The sequence below is a fragment of the Artemia sp. Qi Xiang Cuo genome, chromosome 8 (genome assembly GCF_049724085.1).
Source record: "Artemia sp. Qi Xiang Cuo chromosome 8, ASM4972408v1, whole genome shotgun sequence".
NCBI classification, from domain to species: Eukaryota; Metazoa; Arthropoda; class Branchiopoda; order Anostraca; family Artemiidae; genus Artemia; species Artemia sp. Qi Xiang Cuo.
In genome coordinates, this window is record NC_142801.1 from 10,018,063 (window position 1) to 10,033,721 (window position 15,659).

General features: G+C 33.2%; 1 protein-coding gene across 3 annotated transcripts in view; it reads right to left on the reverse strand.

Annotated features, from left to right (window-relative positions):
* Nucleotides 1-15,659, reverse strand: part of Seipin (lipid droplet biogenesis associated protein seipin) — a 54,211-nt gene that overhangs the window by 5,245 nt on the left and 33,307 nt on the right. For 2 of the 3 annotated variants that reach the window (XM_089093201.1, XM_089093202.1), the window contains 2 exons: nt 5,561-5,772; nt 4,082-4,227 (listed from right to left, as the gene is read on the reverse strand). In XM_089093201.1, the coding sequence (XP_088949327.1) occupies nt 4,082-4,227; nt 5,561-5,760 (346 nt within the window). In that variant the 5' untranslated portion in view covers nt 5,761-5,772. Of the gene's footprint in view, nt 1-4,081; nt 4,228-5,560; nt 5,773-12,248; nt 12,346-15,659 lie in introns of those variants that run through there. The other variant, XM_089093203.1, reaches the window with a different exon arrangement.

Below are 15,659 nucleotides of genomic sequence, written 5' to 3' on the forward strand. Positions count from 1 at the left end.
TGATAAACATTTTCACCACAAAGAAATAAAAATTTCACCAACATAAGTTTGTTAAGTAAGATCTAATATTATGGGGTGGGAGAAAGAGGAATGAAAGAGAGGAGGGGGTAGTGACCAAGAGTGAGAGAGACGACTGGCTTAATCTTGTCTTTCTGCCTCCCTGATATGTGAAGGAGTTGAGGGGTTATTTATTATGCCCTTGAGGTATCTTCTACCTAACGAAAGGCTCTAAGCACCAAAACACTTTCAACTTGGTTTGTACAGTAGGATCCCCTTAGATTCCTCCAGGAACCCAAATAGAGCTGGGTCAACTCTGGCTGAGCTTACAAAGTCCAAAGTATGAAGCCTAGTAATGAATAAAAAAAAAAGAAAAAAAAACAAGCTTGTTTTCCAAATGAGAAGGATTGACGTTTAAACTTGAAATGAAAAGAAACTACCCTATATATATTAGGGGCATTAATCCCCTCAAGTTCCGCTTTTTTATATTAAACTTTATCTTGTGCTTTCCTGAAAGTATTTTAGAATACGAAAAATTTAGCCAGTTGGTAGTTGCAGGTGCTTGTTTACTGATTTACCAATTGCTTATCTATCCAAATGTTTAAATTTAAGAGTTTATTGTGAAATTAAACAAATCTCAACGAGCTCTTTCATTCTCATAGCATCAAGCTTTTTAAAAAAATACTTTTTATCAAATTGCTTTTTTACTAAGCTAGAGCGTTCATTTTTGAAATAGTGTGACAAAAAGAAACAAAAACTTTGGCGTTGGAGAAAGTTGTGATTCGAATGTAATAGCTTAACTTATGCAAAATCCTGTAAAACTTCTCTAGGGACAAAAGTTACAAAAATGTGGTAATAGCATCCTGTAAGAATTCCAGGTTTGGAAGGACTTTGCAGAGTACTTATCTGCAGGCAAGTATTAAAAGAATTGGGATTAGATTTGCGAACTGTATACTTCCTCCCCTAGCCTTTTAGCTAGGGGAGGGAGAGGTCTTGTCTCGAGTTGTCTTGTTGTAATCCCTAAATCATAATACTGATTAGAATAAACGTAATACAATTTGATTTACATGTTGTATTATTGCAAGTATCTTCGAGTTAGGGAGGCTTTTACAGTTCAGAGTTCGAATATACAATGAAACTTTTGTATATATATACCCGACAGAAATGCTTTAAGTTAGGCAGCTTTTGAACTCTGGCGGAGCGAGAGGGAGTTAAGGTCTTGATATTTTTGGAAAGGGTTTACAGTTTTCAGTGTCGCAGTACTATGGGTTCACAGGTGTTAATTTTTCTGAAAAGTAATTAAAATGACAGAGCCGAAAGGAGTCTCTAAGTTGGTTAAAACATCAGAACGAATTCCGGTTCCAACGGGGGAAAATTACATAATTTTTATTTATAGAGAACATTTTACGACAGGGACATTGAATACGAAATTTTTATACAAGTTACCTGATAGAAACACTAAACAAATTAAATTAAAATATATTAGGAAGATTAAATATATATTAGATTAAAATATATTAGGAGGAGTAAGAAAAAAGCAGAATGATGCATTAAATATACCACTAGAGAAATAGACAGATTTACGTAGAAGGGGTGGTAATTAAGAATGAGAAATAGACAAAAACAAGCATAAAAGTAAAAACAAAACAGGATAAAATAAAATAAAAGATAAAATTTTCAGACCTAGAGTATCTTCCATATACATAGGCTACAGCTCTGCTGCTTATTATAGATTTTAGATTCCTGTAATTAAGTGAGGACCGTCTCGTCGTGATTACGATTCTTGTAATCAAGTAATAACTGTGTGATACCACGAATATGTACCATAAATATACTAGCTTGGAATAAACCAAGTATTCTTTATTTTAACCTATTTTTAAATTGACAGACAATGACAACCTAAAAATGACAATGACAATGCCAACATTACATTAACACACTTTATTTCACGTCAATTTTGACAATGACATTTTATGTTGAAATTATTCAGAGCTCTAATCTGTAACCTCTTATGTCATCTTGATATGTCATATCAAACTGTCAAAGAAAAAAAATAACATTTTGATATTGAAGTTACTCGGAGGTCGAATCTGTAACCTTTTATGACATTTTGATATGTCATATCAAAAAAATGACATTTTGATACTGAAATTATTCGGAGCTCAGATCTGCAACCTCTTATGACATTTTGATATGTCATATCAAAATGTCATATCAAGAAACGACATTTTGATATTGAAATTACTCGGAGCTCGAATCTGTAACCTCTTATGATCGCCCGCCTCCCAACAAAACAAGAGTTATTGTGATAGATAACAAGCAAAATCGTTTTAACCTTAGAGAAACCCGAAGTTGGGCTTTCGATTGCCAGTTGTAAAGAATAATCAGAGGCAATTAAAAACTAAAATGAAATATTAAATATAGTTTATCCTTTATTGATTCATGCTGAAAAGTTAGATGAAATTTCAGAGATACTCGTCTTTATGAACCTTAATTTAAAGGAAAAACGTACAAAAAGGTTTTTTTTTTTTAAGGTCAAACGAAAATACTGAAAAAAACAAAGTGAACAGTTTGAAAGGACAACCGTCACTTTTCTTTATCGCGAACAAAAAAAAATATTTAAGAAAAATGCCACAAAAGACAAAGAATAAACCCAAAAAAAGGAAAAAAAGTACCGAGTGAAATATAAGGGAATGTGAAAAAAATAATAAAAACCAACAAAAGCCAAAGAAATTATCTGTGGTAAAAGAAACATCTTTTTTTTATGAACCTCATTTAGGTTCCAAGCCTCATACATTTGTCCGATGCGAATTGGGCAATTAGTTGACCTACTGTATAGTTTCGTTTTGAAGAGAAAAGTCTATGTATACGGTAGATGCCAAACATACAACATAGAATTTGCGTTGCATATCATATTGCTTTACGGCCTGGTCCTGTGCCAGGGACCGAAGATTGTCAGCGTAGACTTGTCACCTCCTTCTTCTTGGATCAACCTAGCGTTTTGCTCTGTCTGAATTTGATACAAACAAAAATGAAATTTTGACCAAAAACAGTGGAAGGAATTAAGTATAATTCAAGTAGGCCTATAAATTTTTACTGTTTTTGTTATTTTTTTTTTAGCGCATGCTCCTATGAGTTTTAAAGTATTTTGTTAACTTCAGCGAATAATTGTATAGGTGTAGCAGCATTATCTGACGGGGGGGCAGATTGTGTGTCAGTATACAACGGGTATATCCCGTTGCATAATTTTGAATAATTGTATAGGTGTAGAAGCACCATTTGCGGGGAGGGGGGATTGTGTGCCATTATACAACGGGTAATTGAAGCCCTCTTACCGAATGAGCATTTATCGGTATACAGTCAGTAAGTTTCTGATCCTGATAAAAGAGCCGATGTTTACCCCCTTTTTATTTATGTCTGTCATACAACAGTTTCTATTGTAATAATAAAGCAAAATTTATCCTCAATAAAATATGTTAGAGACACTGCTGTCGTAATTTTCAGCCTATTTTGGGATTCACCGTGAAGTTTGCTTTCCAGCGGCTGCCACGACAATCAATTCCGTTGGTGATTGACAGTTAACTCTGGGGTACTTTTGAAGAGAAAGATCTTAGCATATTTAATAAATGTCTAAGGCTATTTTTTCAATACGGCTTTTTAGAAGAAGTCATCCGAGCTCTTTAATTTTTTCAGGCAGCTCCAGTCTCCAATGGTGTAAATTTGGCAAATTTGGCAAAATTTTTTCAGGAAATGTCAAATCTAATGAAAATATATATATATATATATATATATATATATATATATATATATATATATATATATATATATATATATACGCACATAATTGATATACCATCTTTGTAAAATATAACTAAAACCAAATAGGGTGTGAGACAGTCGAGTGGCAAGATTTGCACGGCTGGTGATTTCTCTCTGATTGTAAAACAAGAAGGGATTTTCACTTACTTTTGGCCACTTTTCCTTGACTGGTACAGAAACCTGTAATTGTAATGTAATTTTACTTTTATATTTGTTATTTGCCACTAGCAACAGTTGATCTAACTTCTATGTGAAATAAAATTACCTGCGTTTAGATTTCTAGCTGAATCTGGCATTTCTAAATCCAAAAATATTCGGTAGTTTTGACCATTTGGCAGGTACATATCACGTCTGTTGACCGTGAAGTTAGAATACTGGTGACTACACTTTTCTAGTGTATTTTCACATGGTCTAAAAATAACATAAACTAATTTTGTTCCAAAAATTAAGCATTAATTTGTGATTCATTAAAAACTATATGTGTCTTGAAAAATCCTTGGAAAGAACTAATAAAATTAAAGCGAATACTTGATATATAATGATATCAATTGATGAAAGCTTAGAAATTCCAAGATTACTACGAAAAATTATTTGTGACATAATTTGTTTTCAGAATTAAATATATGTGTTTTTAAATATATAACAAAATATATATAATATAAAATACATATATAATACAATAAAAAATAAATACATAATTTGTTATATATTTTTATATATTTATAGTCTATATACTTTTCATTTGGTTTATTTTTACGCTCCAGCATGCAGCATGCAGGTCGATATAGATCATATCAAGGGGTGTGATGCAGTCATATAGGTTGATATGAGGTGCCTTTTTTTTGGTCATCAATTTTGGAATTCTTCCATTGGTAAAAGTGATTAAGCGTGAAATTCTATCTTTTTATGATCTGCATTCACTATTTAAAGTTATTACCTTTCTTTGTAATTTAGACATAATACATCCTGCAATGCCCCCAAAAATATAGTCTAAGAGGAATGCTAAAAGCCAGTCTCCATTTGGCAGATTCTGCAAATCTGCAAATTTTATTTCAATGGAGACTTCTTTCCCGGCTCAGTATTGGCAGTTTGCAGATACTGCAACCTTCGACGTTGCTTTTTATGCAAGATGGCAGATTGGCAAAATCTGCCAAATGGAGACTGGCCTTAAGGCTTCGTCGTCCATCCTATAATCATATTGTAGCCATCAACACCTAGGAGGTGTTTCAGCGTGCTTGAGTTAACCCCATTCACAATGAGATTTTAAGAACAACGAGGTTCAGCTAGGACTAATTCGAACCAATCACATTATTCATAGAACTTTCTGGTTGGCTGAAAATTCCATGAAAATTTCTGATTGGCTTAAGTTAGCGCTAGCTATATTTTGGTATTAGTAAAATCTCACTGTGAACGGACTTTTACTTAGAAAAATTAGTAGAATTAGCTAGTTCCAACTTTCCCGGCGCAAAGTTTTCCAAATTTTCCGTAATTCTTCAGATTATCCAAGATAATAGTTACACAGCTACCTCTAATTCATGGGAACTGCAAAGACACGTATCCAGGAAGTGGGGGGTCGACCAATCACTGAAATCTCGGGATTTTCAGTATTTTTCCTATATATACTTATTCCACATGATTTTCTTTCTTTTTTCAAATTTACCCCCCCCCCCCCCCGCCCCAAATAAATGCGTACGTACGTGCCAATGATAATAACGAACTAACTGATAATAACGAATTAACTTACTTGAACCAGAAATGTAGTTGATAGCTACGCTCTGATGTTGGAATGTATATATAGTAGATCATTATGTAGACTAGTATTGAAGTCCATATTACAGCTGCAAGGGTAAGCAGAAACCCCAAAAATTTGAAAACTAATCTCGTGGGTGAAAAGTCTAGCGCCCGGTTACCGGTTGGCAACACTGTATCCACCGAGCTGCTCATTTGTGATATTACCTAAAAAGGAAAATAAACAGTAAAATTATCGGTAAATCAATTCCTAGTCTGAATGTTTTCCTAAAATATAGTTTTAATACTGGATAAGAAGTCCCCATAAGATATAAAATGTGTTAGAAGTTGTTTAAATCGGTTCCTGCACTTGTCATCTCATTGAGATTCCGATATAACGTTTAACTTGTTTCTCTGATATTTTTGTTGTTGCAAGTAGGATTAACTGACGATTCTAACATAAAAAAAGGTAAAATCCGTAGTTTGAATTTTTGAACTCTGTATTTTAACCATTGTTTTTGAAAAGTTACTTTCGACAGACACACTGTTTTAACAGAAGGATTTAGGCAATATTCAGTTTTTTCAAAAACAAAATATATACTATTTTTCATGAATGAAACATTTTTTTTATACATATTTTTCTTTGTGAAAATTTTCAATGTGAGTATAATTTTAGGCAGTTTCGAAAACCTCATATCCAACACACTATTTCAAGATTTAGTAAACAACGTTTAATTGATGAAACAGTGTTTTCCTTAAGTAGACGTTATTAACGTGACCTTAATATAGTATTTTAAAACTGAGGTTTGTGAAACTATTTGAAGTCTAACTCCCTTTGGGCCCTGAAAAATTGAAAAAGAAAAAAAAAACATCGAACAGAAAATGTTTTATTCAAAGAAAAATAAGATATTTACTTTTTAAAAATTAGATATCACATATCGTCAGTTGGATATCAAAAGGACATGTCTCCATAATTGTAAATGTTCAGAAGAGCAAAAAACCCTCACAACTTTTTATTTCCCCTCCGATAACCACGAAACAAAGACAGATCGATATGTAAGCCAATACATATCGACCTTTTTTTTATGGCTATCAGAGGAAAAATAAAAAATTTGTGAGGTTTTTTTTGCTCTTCTGAAAATTTACGATTATGGAGATACGTCCTTTTAATAACCGATTGAAGATATATACCTGCCAATATACCTTACCAATAGTTCCAAAAACAACAACCCTGAATGGATTAAAAAAGAAAAAAATCGAACAGAAAATGTTCTATTCGAAGAAAAATAAGATATTTACTTTTTTAAATTAAATATCACATATATACCTCCTGTCAATATACCCTATCAATAGTTGCAAAAATAAAGACCCTGAATTAATTAAAAAAAGAAAAAATATAACACAAAATGTTTTATTGAAGGAAAAACAACATGTTTGTTTTTTTCAAAATTTTAATATGAAACAAAAACATATATACCTATAAATACACCTTACCATTAGTGCAAAAATAACGTTCAAAATCAAAGTCAAAAATTCAAAACCATAAACTTTACCGTTCAGTCACGTTCATTACTCAATGTTACGTTGAAAAATTAATTAATACAAGCACGTTGAGAAAATAAGCGAGGTTGTATCTCAGCCTGCCAAAACCGCAGTAACAATTGCATTGAAGAAGTCTGAGTAGAAATATTTACATTACTTTTCTGGTTTTTGCTGGCTAAGAATTTTGTTTGTTTATTTAGTCTACGTTTTTTATGGCCTCAAGTATAGCCAGAGAGGCCTTAGGGCAAAGAGTATGGGTAACTTAATAAGCGTGGGAACTGGCTCTATAGTCGACAAAAAAAAACTACCAGCGCCATCTAGTAATTGACGACACCTGGCATTTTTTTCAGTGTAATAATACGGATAATTAATTTAATTAGTGTAGTAATAAGCGTCCGATCTCAGTTGCTGACAGAAAAATGATTACAAAGCTTGAAAAAGTGCCAAGTGTCGCCAAACGCTACATGGCTTTGATAGTTTTATTGTCGACAATAGCGCCAGCTTGCCCCCTTATAAGTTACCCATACTCTTTGCCCGCTGTGCAAAAGTAGGGTAGCAAAGTAGCAATGCTACTTGGCAGTTTTCAAATTTGTTGGCAGATTTGGACTGAAAATACCATTTTATATATAAAAATACTTTTTGCTAAAAGAAAAGCTGTCAAAACACAATTTGTGCTGCTAAATTGTCGGTAGCTTTGGAACTTTGTCCATACATGCTCTTTGCCTTAGGGTTTATTTACTAAAAAAGATAGCACAAGAGAAATGAGATAAAGCTTTATTTCAGAATCAAGTCTGTTTTCAAGAGATTCGCTCGCTCATTTCAGAATAGATTTTCCATAAGCTCTAATTTGCAATTGAAGTTGACGATCACCTTCAACAAGAAAGTTAAATATGGCAATGGCATGAACATCTTGAAGCAACACGTATTTTCAGAGTAAAAAAACTCAACTCATAGAATTAACCATATTTTTCCTCCGGTTCATTAGTCATGATTACGTTTAGAAAAAATAAATAAACAATAATTTCTGAGCCCAAAAATCCGAACTGTAAATTTAAACGTATCTTCCAATCGATTCATTACTTACGGTTACGTTAGGAAAAAAGAGGGAGACGTAAAAGTTGGTCCAGAAATGCGTCCATGGTCCATGATCTTTCAGAATTCAGAAATAGGGATCTTTCAATCAATTCATCATTTACGGTTACGTAAGAAAAAAAAAGAGAAAGCTAAAACTTGATCCAGAAATATATCCATGGTCCATGATCTTTCAGAATTCAGGAATACAGATCTTTCAATCGATTCATCACTTACGGTTACGTTAGAAAGGAAATAGAGAGAGGTAACAGTTGATCCAGAAATATGTCCATGGTCCATGATCTTTCAGAATTCAGAAATACGGATCTTTCAATCGATCCATCACTTACGGTTACGTTAGAAAAAAAAAATAGAGAGAGGTAAAAGTTGATCTAGAAATATATCCATGGTCTATGATCTTTCAGAATTCAGAAATACGGATTTTTCAATCGATTCATCACCTACGGTTATGTTAGAAAAAAGAGAGAGGGGTTAAAGTTGATTCAGAAAAACTTCCAGGGTCAAAAGTTTGACTACTTAATTTTCAAACAGATCTCTCAAATAATTTCAGCTTGTAATTGAAGTGGACAATGAGGTTCAACAAAAAAGTTAAACATGGCACAATCTTAACGTTAGAGTAATAGATAATGTTTAAATTTCAAAGTCCAAAAATCCTAACCATAATTTTAAACGTATTTTTTATCTGAACAATAACTTATGACAATGGTAAAAAAAAAGAAGAGAAACAGGGAGAAACAATCTCAGAAAACATTAAAAAACGTAAGAAAATGTATATGTTTTTTTGTTGATTTTGTACATGTTTGGAAATTTTTTTTCGCGGGGGGGGGGTCAAGCCACGTAGCCCCTACTTCCCTGTATTCGATTTGGGTGACATTGCCGGAATGTAAGGCATTTTTTTATATATATATCCACAAAGCTTCTTAGATTCTGTGCTTTAACTCTTTTCTTTCTTAGTTTAATTTCTTTAATGTTGGATAGGTATGTTATCCATTAGACTAAGACTTGCTTCCTTGCAGTGGGACCAGACAATTTTCCACCTCTTCTTTTTTAGAAATCTGTTAATGATCACCAAAGTCGCTTGTTAATTTTTAAACAAATCCTTCCAAAGGTTCCAAAATGCAACAATATAGTTAAATATGGCACAGATATGTTAACGTTAATGTCAAAAACAACCTTTAAACTTCAGAGTCCAAAAATCTCAACCATACATTTAAGAGGTCACGCCTGTCCAAATCAACTTGCCATCTCTCCCATGTTAAGTCATTTTTTAGTTTGCTATTGATAAATACTTAAGGGATTTTTTCGGTCTTTCTGTTGTTTTTTTTTTTTTTTTTGTTGTTTTTCTGTGGTCTTCTGTAGTTGTTTTTCTGTGGTCTTTCTGTGGTCTTTTCTGTGGTCTTTCTGTTGTTGTTTTTCTGTGGTCTTTCTGTTGGTCTTTCTGTTGTTTTCTGTTGTTTTTTAAAAGAAAAAGAGACGAATATTTCAAATGGAGGAAAAAGTAAAGCCGACACACATTTTCTCTGAGATTTGAGATAAAGCCCAAAACCTATTTTAGGTTTCCTGTATAAACTCCTACGTTTGATATTTCTGTAAGTAGTATAAAAAAATAGAGCAAAAAATGTTCTTTAAAATAAATGAATATTTTATTACACAATAAGTGATTAATGAACAAAGTCCCTTAAAATACTTCGCATGATCACAAAATTGGAAAATGAACGACAAAGAGCCTGCCAGATGTCAAATTAAAGTGGATCTTGACGCAAGAACTAAGGCAAGGGGCTTTCCAATTGAGGCCGGGTAAATGTGGTTTAACCACGAGCGAGCTAGGTTTAGCATATTTTTCATCAGATTCACCACTTACGGCCATGTTATAGAAAAGACGACGAAGATGATAAAAGCCTTTTCAGAGATCTATTTATTGTCACAAGTTTTACTAGTTTTGAAATAAATCTTTCCACAAATTCCAATTTGTTATTGCAGTTGGCAATGGCTTTCAGCAAGAAAGCTATATATGGGAGAGATATCTTAACTCTATTCTAAAAAATAACGGTTAAACTTCGGGGTTCAAAGATCCGAGCCATAGATTTTCACCCAGTCCACCATTAAGGGTTGAGTTAATAAGAGAAGAATAGAGAAACCAGTTAAAATTTATTATAATTATTTCCGGTTAATAGTTTTGATGGTTTATGCCATCAAAACCTCAAATATAAAATTAAACCTCTAATGTAAAAAGAAATCACAAAATTTTATACCGTCGAAACCTTAAATGTAGAAGAAAACCTCATATGTAAAAAGAAACCTCAAAAGTTTATACCGTCAAAACCTCACATGTAAAAGAAAACCTCTAATGTAAAAAAAAACCTCAAAAGTTTATACCGTAACAACCTCAAATGTAAAAGAAAATATTTAATGTAAAAAGAAACCTCAAAAGTTTATACAAAAACAGTCTCAAATTTGAAAGAAGCCTCTAATGTAGAATGACACCTCTAAATTTTTTATTGCACTACTTTTAGTACTTTTATATACCTGATATTGTCCGGTAAGTTATTACAGAAACCTCTTTAATGTAAAAAGAAGCCTCAAAAGCTATAGCCTACCATCAAAATCTCAAATGTAAAAGAAAACCTCTAACATATAAAAACCTCTAAATTTTATGCCAACATAACCTCAAATTTAAGAGAAACCTCTAACGTACAAAGAAACCTCTAAACCTTTTATCTAAAATTTTTATAAGCCTCTAAACCTCTAACCGGGGAAAAATTAATTGCAGAAACATCTCTAATGTAACAAGAAACCTCAAAAGTTTATACCGTCAAAACTTCAAATGCAAAAGAAGACCTGTAATTAAAAACAAAACCTCAAAAGTTTATGCCGTCAAAACCTCAACTGTAAAAGAAAACCTCTAGCGTATAAGGAAACCTCAAAAGTTTATACCGCCACAATCTCAAACTTAAACAAAAAAACCTCTAATGTATAAAGAAACCTCTAAAGCTTTCATCGTGCTAATTTTATATACCTGATGTTGTCCGGGTTAAAATTTATTTCAGTAACCTCACAAATGTAAAAAAGAAACCTCAAAAGTTTAGAGCTATAAAAACCTCAAACGTAAAAGAAAATCTCTAATGTAAAAAGAAATCTCTAACGTAGAAAGAAACCTCTAAAGTTTTTATCATGCTGTTTTTATATACCTGATGTTGTCCGGGTTAAAAGTTATTTCAGAAACCTCTCCACTGGCAAAAGCTTGCTACTTGTACAACAAGCAGCTAAAAATGAAATCATTTTAATATTTACATAAAAATAATATCGGAATAATATGCTCAAAGAAATGTTAAAAATTTAACAGCATTAACATTTTACTTTAAGCACTTGCTTACCATTATTATTATTTTTCATGTTATTTTTTCTTTTTGCGGGGATTTGTAGGAGAACATGGGTTCCCATAAGCTGAATTCCAAGGGGGGGGGCAAACCTCGTCTAATTGGCACTTTTAATGCTATATAATAGAAATCTCAGAACAAAAATATAAAAATAAGGCAGCATCATTCAGCCAGGGGGGCAGGCGGCCCATGGCGCCCATGTAGGAGAATGAAGGATTGATATTTGATTGATTTTTATACAGCTATTTGACCGGCTACTTTTAGCAGATAGGTTCGTAATTGAAAATGGAATAAATCAAAAATAAATGGGAAGTAGTGTAGATTTTATTTTAGATGAGGGCATACATTTTTTTAAAATGTGTACGGCACAATCCCTCAGACACGTCAGCTGCGGCGGAGGATTACACCCCACCAGTAGAGTAAGGCAAATACATTTTTAGTTATTATCATAAAAAAATCAGTTTATTCATTGAATAAAAAATACTTTCCTTGGTTTTAAAAATTCATTTTGCCCCCCGTCCCAACTATGTTTGTGAATTGACTCTCCCGTGTTGCCCCTTAGCCTGGAGTCAGGCTCTTGGGCGGTCCAGAAAAGTGCTTAAAATGATGCATTTATTTATCATGTTGTACATTTCTTGTTTATTTTGTTCATTGATAAATGAATAAATGAAAATATAGAGGGGATAAGCTTACGAAAAAAGAATAATCCACTTAGTTTTGCGATAAGTTTCACAGGAATGTGTTATTTTCCAGATTAAATTAATGCTCTCTTTTCAAACACAAGGCTGAAACGAGAAGTTGGTTAAGAACGAGTTTTACAATTAATTGTTAGAAAACAAGTTGAACTGTGCAAATTGGCCAGATCCAGAAAACCTGTTTTCATAGTTCACTGGTCTACGTCTATGATAATAGTGAGATGATTGGTGTAGATTAAAGAGTATGGGAAACTCAGCTGCAGTGTTCCCAGTGGTGGATCCAGAGGGGGGGCGAGGGGGCACCTTCCCCCCCCCCAACTAGCGTAGTCTAAAGTAGTGTATTTTACATAATTATCTCAAGTTTGCGTTAATTAAACTTGCTCCTAACGGAAGTTTATCGGATCAACCTATTTTAAGCCCCCCCCCCTAAATTTTTTTTACGCATCAGCCTATCTTTCCCCCCCCCCTAAGAAATCCTGGATCCGCCCCTGAGTGTTCCAAAAGGCGTTTTGTTACAAAAAGCAAATTTTACATGGTAACAGAAAAGCCGAAAATGTGTTTCAGTTATTCGGATTTTCAATATGAAATTCATTTGACGTCTAGGGGAGGTTTCAGTATTTTGGCCAAAAATTTAAAATTCTATTCTAGTTGCTATGCGTTGACGGTGGGATAAACATTAATGATAAGTATATTAAGGAGGCACCTTAGACGCGCAGTTGATTAGTTATTAGTTATTATTACTGATTTATTTAAAGTTATTAGTTATTATTACTAATTTATTTATAAGTTATTAGTTATTATTACTGATTTAGTTTTATTCTTTTCTTGGTTTGTGTATTTAGGTTCATTTCGACGTGTACTATTGTGAAAGCAGACAACTTTGTTTTTCGGTTTTTCGTTGTGTGTAGTTCAAGTTGTTACCGCTAAAAAGACATACTGGTTTTTCGTTGAAAGCTTCAAGGACAATGCAAATAAAACTGATTGTTTGAATATGATCCCTGGAAATTCGCATATATTTTAAGAAAATTAAGAAAAATCGAAAATTCAATTTTTAAAGGAAAATGACCGCCATATGAAGCTATGCAGTTTTTCGTAATCGGAGGTGCAAAATTTATAAACAAGAAACGTGGGGGGGGGACAACCAGCAAAAAAATAAACCAAGAGAATATGACACCAAAGAGCTTTTTTTGAAAGTTAAATTTTCTTAATAGGTGTAAGTGCCTTGATAACCGACAGATTATTACTGACACAAATTGAATTTGAATTTTTGAAATTTGAATTTGAATTGAATTTTTACTGACACAAAGTCTTATCGAGTTCAACTAATTTGTTTCACTTACAAATTTTCACGGTTCAACGTGATAAGATACTATGAAACATTCAATAGGAAGTTCTTAAGAAATTGCAGTTAATAAGATACTTTGAAACAACCAATACAACATTATAAGATATATACAACGTAAATTAAGAAATCACGGTTTTCCAGTATGAGCCTACGATGGATCCAGGGGAAATAATGGCTTTATTTTGATGTCCTTGGTGTTTTGAAGTTTATATACTATATTGCATAAAAAATGTTCAAGTCTACTCTGGATTTTGACCGGTCAAAATCCAAACAGATTTTTTGAAGGTTAACTTTTCTTTGTAGGTCGAAGGTTAACTTTTCTTTGTAAAAAGTCTTGCCGAGCTCAACTAATTTGTTTCGCTTATTTTCACAGTTCAATGTGATAAGATACTTTGAAACAGCCAATAAAAAATCCTAAGAAATCACGGTTAATAAGATGCTTTGAAACAACCAGTAGGAAAATGTCAAGATATCACGGTTTTCCAGTATGAGCCTAAGATGGGTCCAGGGGAAAAAATAGCTTCATTTTGATATCCTTGGTATTGGAAGTTTAATAGTTTCAGTGCTTAAGTATGCCTCCAAGTACGCGCGCTATTTTCAAACTATTGTGCTACATATTTATTTTACTACGTGTTTATTTATGTGCATACATATTTTTACTATTATATGTGTTACATTATATATACTATATATGAAGTTATAAAATATTTTATAAAATATGACATAATTGTATATACTGTATATTACAAAAAAGATGTTCTAATCTACTCCGGATTTTGATCGGTTTTAACACCCAGGGATTTGTACAAAGTAGGTTTTGGAGCATCAAATAAACGACAAAAATGTCAATACTATGAACTAAAGTTTTCTAGTTATTTCTGTAGCTCAAAAAGAAAATGTGAATCCTTTTGGAAAAAAACGGACGCTAATACATATCCCAAGAACGAAATAACGGCAGAGAACCATTGGCGTGAATTCAAATAAGTTCAGGAGGCGGCAAACTCATTCTCCAATAACCAGTCGAAAGCGGGGTGAATTAGCAGAAATCTAATATAGAGTAGAAATAAACCAAATTGAGTGGTAAGTAATTAGTATTGCATGGATGGCGGAGTATTCGACATAAAAAAGGTAGTGGTGTATTATGTGGGCACTGCTAAGGCAGTCAAGTTTGGTTAATGCTAATGAAATAAAATAATATGTAATAGTTTAGAAACAAAATTGGGCTATATATTTGCACATTAGGGGGGGGGGGTAAAGAATAGGATATATTAAATACGTAACCTAACCTAGGTACCTTTCCTCCCCCCTAAACTCCAAAAAACACTCGTTTAAATATTCTAACTCATTGAGAAACCACGGCTTTGCAGTCATTAATCTATAGCAGTCTCTTGCAAATAGCCCGTTTGACGGATTTCGTGACTGATTTCCTTGATACAGTATATAGCGGTGCCCGCATAATGCACCAGTACCAAAAAAAAAAAAAAAATGCTACAATCACAATCACAAATACAATCATAAAATTGTTCAAGCGTGAAACGGTTAGAAAGGGTTAATGAATATTTAGGGACAGAACTAGACCAGGATAGAGCAAAATGATATCTGGAAAGGGAAATCCCCCTCCTTAAACTTAGTTAAACTTTGTTGCATGTTGATCAACGGCCTGTGGAAAACAGGTACCGATCTCCTGATTTTCTGTCTTCGGCCAGGAGTGCAATTTGTGTTTGGAGGGGGGGAATCATCCGACGCTTCCCGTGTTTTTTTCCACAGACTTCTTCAGGTATCTATTTAGAGCTGGGTCAACTCTGGTTGAGTTTAAAGGGTCACTCCATTGACCTCCGTTCCAAACCAAATAGCCAGCGACACCAGGCCAATAGCCAAATAGCCAGCACACTAACCCCTCGGCTAGGACGGCCCCTAACCTCCGTCCTGCACCATTACAATTTACGCTTCTGTTAAGAAAGTCTGAGAAATAACGTAAAACATTACTCCGGAAACCAGAAAATTATTGAATCCTTATGTAGACTATGTTAAACTACAGTTTAACTTATTTATTAAATTAATTTA